Source organism: Populus alba, chromosome 1 (genome assembly GCF_005239225.2).
Source record: "Populus alba chromosome 1, ASM523922v2, whole genome shotgun sequence".
Classification (NCBI taxonomy): Eukaryota; Viridiplantae; Streptophyta; class Magnoliopsida; order Malpighiales; family Salicaceae; genus Populus; species Populus alba.
This window is the reverse complement of record NC_133284.1, coordinates 49,772,802-49,780,280: the sequence shown is the minus strand read 5'-3', so window position 1 is coordinate 49,780,280 and position 7,479 is coordinate 49,772,802. Positions and strand designations below refer to the sequence as shown.

The following is a 7,479-nucleotide window of genomic DNA, read 5'->3' as shown; positions in this document are numbered from 1 at the left end:
TTTGTTATGAAAAGGCATCTATTAAAGAAAAAGATTGTACCTTAAATTTACAAGTTATTTAAACACTCGGATATGAGATAATGGTCTGTCACTGTCAATTCAACCTAGTGTTAGTAATCACTCCTTTCTAGTCTAGCTTGTAGTTGTTCCGTTTGATTTTTCAATTGTTTTATTGGAATACTGGGGACAATACTCGTATATTTTCAAGAAATTGGGTGGTAATTTCTTGAGTCGTGACTAGCACGTTACAATGGCTCTGTACATCATGCTAGCTCGGGATCTTATAAATTCAGAGACCATCACTACAACTACATACCAACTCTCTGTCTCTCCCAAAATGAAGAATCATTGCAAAATTGTGCTTTGCTTTCTATTCTTGTGTTTCTCATCTCCAACAAATTCCACATCGTTGTCATCACAATCTTCTTCTACTCACTCTATTTCAGTCCAACATTGTGTTGACAGTGAAAGAACAGCCTTGCTCCAACTCAAAAGGGATTTGTTGACAGCTAAACCAGATTCTTCTTTTCCTCAACATCCTTCCTCAGGTTCTTTGCTTCCTTCATGGAAACCCAACACTAACTGTTGCTCCTGGGAAGGTGTCGCTTGTCATCATGTCTCAGGACATGTGACCAGTCTCGACCTTAGCAGCCACAAACTATCCGGCACTTTTAATTCAACCAACCTTCTTCATCTCCCTTTCCTTGAAAAACTCAATCTTTCCAACAATAACTTTCCGTCGTCTCCATTTCCCTCCAGGCTTGATCTGATTTCCAACTTGACATATCTTAACTTGTCAAATTCAGGTTTTTCAGGACAAGTACCTTTGGAGATATCGCGGCTGACCAAATTGGTTTCTCTTGATCTCTCCACTTACCGTTTGGATTCTTCAAAACTTGAGAAACCGAATTTTGTAAGGCTTGTGAAAGATTTGAGAAGCTTAAGGGAACTTCATCTTGATGGTGTCAATATATCAGCAGGTGGCGGCGACTGGTGCATTGCCTTACCTCTGGCAACCCCTAATCTCCAAGTTCTGAGCTTGTCAAATTGTCATCTCTCAGGTTCCATTTGTGAATCACTCAATCAACTTTCATTGCTTTCAAAGCTTGACCTTTCTCGAAACAATCTCTCTTCAATGTTTCCGAAAAGTATCATGCTGCTGTCAAACCTGAAGACTCTTGATTTATCGAGTAATACGCCTCTTTCAGGGACTTTGCCAGAATTTCCAATAGGCAGCAAGTTAGAAGTTTTATCTTTAATGTTCACAAGTTTTTCTGGAGAAATCCCTTATTCAATTGGCAATCTTCAATTTTTGATTAAACTGGACTTGAGGAATTGCAGTTTCTCTGGATTGATACCTTCTTCTCTTGCAAGCCTAAACCAACTTGTTGATTTGGATCTCTCATCCAACAAGTTTCTGGGATGGATTCCATTCCTTCCACCATTAAAGAAAGGCCCGAGACTACTCGATACAGTAAACCATATTGGGTTAGCGAATCTAGGCTCTCTTTCTATTGATAGCAATTCCATGGAGGCGACTTTGAACTCCTCACTTTTTGAGCTACCTTCCCTGGAGAAATTGCTACTAAGTCAAAACAGGCTTAGTGGCGTCCTACAAGATTTTGAACGAGCTTTTTTATCGCCCCTGAGTGTTGTTGATCTAAGCATGAACAATTTTGAAGGGCATATCCCTAATTCGTTTCTTGAACTTCAGAATCTTACGGAATTGAAGCTTTTCTCCAACAACTTTAGCGGTGCCATCAATTTAAGCATGATCAAGAGCATTGAGAGCCTTGCATTCCTTCAGTTGTCTGACAATAGCCAATTGACTATTGCCTATTCAAGCAACTTAAAACTACCCCAGCTTCAAACATTGTGGTTTGATTCCTGCAATGTTAGCCGAATCCCAAGTTTCCTACGAAACCAAGATGGATTAGTTGAGCTGGGCCTTTCGAACAACAAAATCCAAGGCATACTTCCCAAATGGATATGGCAATTAGAAAGCCTGTCTTACTTGAATTTGTCCAACAACTTTTTGACTGGGATTGAAACACCAGTTCTTGCTCCACTATTCAGTTCTTTGACCTTGCTTGACCTTAGTTCCAATTTCCTAGAAGGATCATTCCCTATATTTCCACCCTCTGTAAACCTCCTTTCGCTTTCTAAGAACAAGTTCACTGGAAAGCTTCCTGTATCATTTTGCAACATGAACAGTTTAGCAATCCTGGACATTTCCTATAACCATCTGACTGGTCAAATCCCACAATGTCTTGGGAACCTTAGTTCCGCTCTCACAGTAGTAAATCTAAGAGAGAACCAGTTTTCTGGGTCCATGCTTTGGAATTTCACTGAAGAATGCAGTCTGACGACGCTCAATCTCTATAGGAATCAGTTAAAAGGGGAAATACCAGCGTCTTTGGGAAATTGCAGAGGACTCAAAGTCTTAGACCTCGGTGACAACCAGATTAATGACACATTCCCTTTTTGGTTAGGGAAGCTTCCTAACTTGCAAGTCCTTATCCTCCAATCCAATAGATTACATGGTTCCATTGGTCAGCCACTGACACCTAATGACTTCCCAAAGCTTCATATACTCGATCTCTCCTCGAATTATTTTACTGGAAATTTGCCATCTGACTACATTGGAATATGGCAGTCAATGAAGATGAAGTTGAACGAAAAATTCTTGTACATGGGAGGCTTCTACTACAGGGATTGGATGACAATAACAAACAAAGGACAGAGAATGGAAAATATTCACATCTTAACCATTTTCACTGTCCTAGACCTCTCAAACAATCGTTTCGAAGGAGAGATTCCTGAAATGATTGGTGATCTCAAGTTGCTACAAGTACTCAACTTGTCTAGAAACAATCTCGTTGGCGAGATTCCAACATCTCTCTCAAAATTGGCAAAGCTTGAGTCTTTAGACCTCTCACAGAACAAGCTCACAGGGGAGATACCAATGCAACTAACAGACTTGACATTCCTCTCTGTGTTCAACCTTTCTTATAATAGGTTGGTTGGGAGAATACCGGTAGCCAATCAATTTTTAACGTTCACTAATGATTCCTATGGTGGCAACTTGGGACTATGTGGATTTCCATTGTCAAGGAAATGTAGACATCTTGAGAACGATCCATCAGGAAAGCAACAAGAGGACTCAGGAAAAAAAGGTACTCCATTTAGTTGGATATTTGCACTGGTTGGATATGGTGTTGGAATGCTTCTGGGACTTGTCATTGGTTACATGTTGTTTTGGAGGACTACTCGATGCAGCCGGTGGATTGAACTGTTTTTTAAGGCAAAGAAATGGTAGAAAGAAAAAAGAGTGGAAATAATTACTTTATAGAAGATACATGCTAATTACATTAAATAAAGTTTCAATCCCTCTTAATATCCTTTATAGGCTTTACTTTGATAATTTTGAGAGTGATGAGAAAATCTCTCATATCTATCCTCTCCTGCGGTTCTTAGCAGCAATTCGTGTCTCGTTATCAAATTAGCATTTGCAACTTGTGTAACTGCACCGGGTAATAAATGATTCTTTGAGCCAGAATTTCAAGTTCATTTCTGCAGCAAACATTTCATCTGAGGGCTTTCTTCTTGTAAAGTTTGCTTCGTACCTTTGACAGAGACTATCCCTTCTGATCAGAAAGAAAAACTAATATAACACTCTATCTGGCTGGCACTTCCAGCTGAAAATTAAATTATCATAACGTTATAGTAGAATTTTACTGCGTAATTTGATAATTTTAATAGCGGGGAAGATGAAATGCACATGGCTAGACTACATAAGTAAATCCTTTACACCGAATTTCTACATTATTCATTAATTAACAACGAGTAGTTGTGCTCGTAACGAATTATTTTCCTAATTCGGTATTCTAAAGTAGTGGCGAATTTCACATATAACTCATTGATTAGTTAATATTTCTCAAATCATTGTCGTCAAACTCATCCCAATCCAGGTGACTGAGTTGTTTATTTAACCAGGTAAACAAGATCACAGAACAACCCACATCAACTTACTAGCTAAAGCTAAATCGAGTTTAATAACTGTAACCGATACCCTTTTTAACCTTCGAGTGAAAGACTCAACGTATTTGACTATATATTCCTTCATGAGTCCCCATCCCAACGTCTTTGAACAGCTCCCAATCTCCCCTCCATCATATCAAGATGATTGGAAAGAAGAGGTGATAGTGTAGAATTTCTTGGGCCTGATTTGATGGTGTGCTCTTACTGGCCTAGAGTTGGGTTTCTTCTTCGGTGGTATGTGATTAGTACTTAAAAGTTTATTTTTATCAAGGTTTTATATCATTATTTTGCACTTGAAGTATCAATAACTCCTTAACTAAAGCATGTTTTATAATAACAAGTCTTATACTATAAGATACCTTAATATATAATAAATGTTCATCTTAAATGCAGGCCTATCACATAATCAAAGGATTGATTGATGAATTCAACTACTGAAATTGTGAAGATAAAGAGAGGGTGAAGTTTAGAAAAGTGATGTTGGTTTAGTCCGAACTGAAACACTGTTCGGTAATTTGGGTCATATTTGGAGTTGCAGATCTTGGATTTAGGTCTGCTTTATATGGATGGAAAGATAAAACATAGGCCTAAAGCTTTCATGTGGAGTCAAAGATTTAAAAAGGTCATTTTCAAGTCCAAATTATAGCAACAACAAAGAAGTCCGAATCTATTATGTAGCATAGACACTGTTGAGTGTTCAGCACATATCTCAAGTTTTAGAAGTCCAAATAATCTCAATTTTTTTTTTCTTGGAAAGCTGAGACAATTTTCTAGAACTTTCATGGTAAAGGTGGTTCAAATTCTAATGTCAGCAATGATGTTTTGTTCAGACAAGAAGATAAGGATTGTCATCAAGTCAAGATGTGGCCACCCACTCAACAATTATTCATCAAATCAATAGTTCCTAATTTTGGCCTATACAAGGAGGCATTTGCCATGCATTTAGGCATCTTGGTATTCAGATCAAGATCATGCTCTTTCTCTTTTTCTTTGTATTTTGTAATGTTCAAGTTTTATTTTATGTTATATTAATCTATTGTTTATGCTTTTCATTTCCTTTCCTTTCCTTTACTTATATAATTATGTTCTTATCTTGTTTATTTATGTTTCTTTCACTATGTTTAGCTAAATTTATTATGTCAAGGTGAAAAGGTTACATTAATAGTGTAAGAATAAGTATAGTATAAACTCAACATGGACTTTAATGCTTGATACTAACATGTTTTATATTTATTATCTTGCTCACTCTTAATACCTTGCTTGTTAAATGATTAATCTAGATTTGTGTTGAACATTCCTTGGCACAACAAATACTTGGCACTTTTATAGCTCAACTGTATGATATGACCAACACATGTGCTATGAAAGGAACTTGATTTGTTGTTAACATAAGTTATCACCATGAATACTTGATAATATTTACAAGTATTGGCTTTACTCGAATAAGATAATTAATGTAATCATGTTAATAATTTATAATCTGATTGGAACCTCCTTTGTGTGTGGTTTCTAGTTGAGTAATAAGAGTTTATACTATACTTGTTTGAAGTACCATTAATGGATCCTCTAACCTTGACATTTGTTTTTATCATTGTTTAATTACTATTATTATTATTACTACTAGTAGTACTACTACTACTAGTACTATTATTGTTGTTGTTGTTGTGATGAGTAATTTACTATCAACCATAAAAGAATCAGAAAAGAAGAGAAGAAGAGGCAAGAGTAGGAAGGATGTTATTTATTATTTTTTACATAATTCAAAACAACCTATTGACTATATTTTATAGCCAACTAAATTGAGAAAGGTAAACAACCTGCTTAAAAATAGGAAATCATTAACAATACGAAACTAACAATAAGGAAATATTCCTCCCACTACACTAGTTTCCAACAACCATCAGTAACTAACAAAGACCCATTCCTCATCCACCCCCACGTTCGTGTTCCACTCTATGCACCATGCACATACCCACATACCCTTCTACTTTGCAGGGGTGAACATATCAATTCCCCACCCTTAAGATTCCTTGTCCGCAAGGAATGCAAGATAGGACTTAGCCAAGCGACGTTCATCTTCCCAAGTGGCATCATCATCTGAGGCGCCTTTCCATTTAATGAGAACTTCAACCTTGAGACAATATTGGCCTTTTTGGACGACTCTGCGATCAAGAACTATCTTAGGTTGAGGAAGAATGTTGACTTCATCATTCACAGGAGGAAGCTGAGTAGAGATGGTAGTGACGAGGCCAACATGTTTTTTTAACATGTTAACATGAAAGACGTTGTGAATTAAAGAACCCAAAGGCAAAGCCAAACGATAAGCTACTGGTCCAACTTTTTCTGTGATTTGATATGGATAAAAATACTGGGGTGACAGCTTCAAAGAGCTACGAAAGGCCACCGATGTTTGTCGGTAAGGTTGCAGTTTCAGGTATACAAAGTCACCCACCTCATAGCTAACCTCACGATGTCGTTGATCCTCTTGACATTTCATCCGCGCTTGAGCTAATAAGAGATTCTTTCTCAACTCACATAGGATGGCATCTTGATTACGCAAATATCCATCAACAACCTGTACGTTGTAAGTTCCTGGAACATACATCAATAAGTTTGGTGGTGGAACTCCATACACTGCTTCAAAAGGTGTCATTTTGGTTACTTAATGGATTGAGGTATTATAGCTAAATTCTGCCCATGGAATCTAGTCATTCCATTTGCGTGGTTGGTCCCTTACAAAACACCGCAAGTATTGCTCCAAGACGCGATTAATCACCTCCGTCTACCGTCAATTTGAGGGTGGTAATTTGAACTCATGCATAACTTAGTTCCCTGAAGCCAAAACAGTGTGCACTAAAAAGAACTAATAAATACTCAATCTTGATCACTAACTATGGAAGCTAGGATTCCATGCAGCCGGACTATGTGAGAGAAGAAAGTCTATGCAACAGTGGCAGTTGGATATGGATGTTTCATGGGAACAAAATGTGCATATTTAGACAAACGATCAACAACAACCATAACCACCATATGACCACTGGATGGTGGTAACCCTTTAATGAAATCCATGGATATGTCAGTCCATACCCTGTCAGGAATTGATAATGGCTGCAGTAATCCAGTTGGTCGCATGGAATCTGTTTTGTATCGTTGACAAACATCACAACTTCTAAAAAATTCTTTGATTGTCCCACACATTTGTGGCCAAGAAAAGCTTTGTTTGAGTCAGGATAGTGTTTTATGATATCCAAAATGTCCTCCCGTAGGAGAAGAATGACATTCCATAATGATATCTTGAAGCAAAGAGGAAGTGGGACTCAAATAAATCTTACCCTTGTTGAACCAAACTCCATCTCGGTATAAAAATGCAGAAGTGGGAGATGTACTGTTAGCCAAGGTTTTAAAGAATGGATCATGTGCCACTTCATGTTGAAGTTT

The 7,479-nt window shown here is 37.5% G+C and overlaps 2 protein-coding genes across 2 annotated transcripts; one reads left to right on the top strand and one right to left on the bottom strand.

Annotated features, from left to right (window-relative positions):
* Window positions 1–250: 250 nt before the first annotated feature.
* LOC118040112 (receptor-like protein 7) lies at window positions 251–3,565 on the top strand. The gene has a single exon (XM_035046977.2). The coding sequence runs from the start codon at window positions 251–253 to the stop codon at window positions 3,317–3,319; it is 3,069 nt and encodes a 1,022-aa protein (XP_034902868.2). The 3' UTR covers window positions 3,320–3,565.
* A 2,496-nt stretch (window positions 3,566–6,061) lies between these two features.
* LOC118040113 (uncharacterized) lies at window positions 6,062–6,694 on the bottom strand. Its single transcript, XM_035046978.1, has one exon. It carries the CDS (start codon window positions 6,692–6,694, stop codon window positions 6,062–6,064), a length of 633 nt encoding a protein of 210 aa, XP_034902869.1.
* Between the last annotated feature and the right edge of the window lie 785 nt (window positions 6,695–7,479).

Bases quoted from the DNA above. Each gene is read 5' to 3' on its own strand.
- LOC118040113 (XM_035046978.1), bottom strand. From the start codon at position 6,694: ATGACACCTTTTGAAGCAGTGTATGGAGTTCCACCACCAAACTTATTG.
- LOC118040112 (XM_035046977.2), top strand. From the start codon at position 251: ATGGCTCTGTACATCATGCTAGCTCGGGATCTTATAAATTCAGAGACC.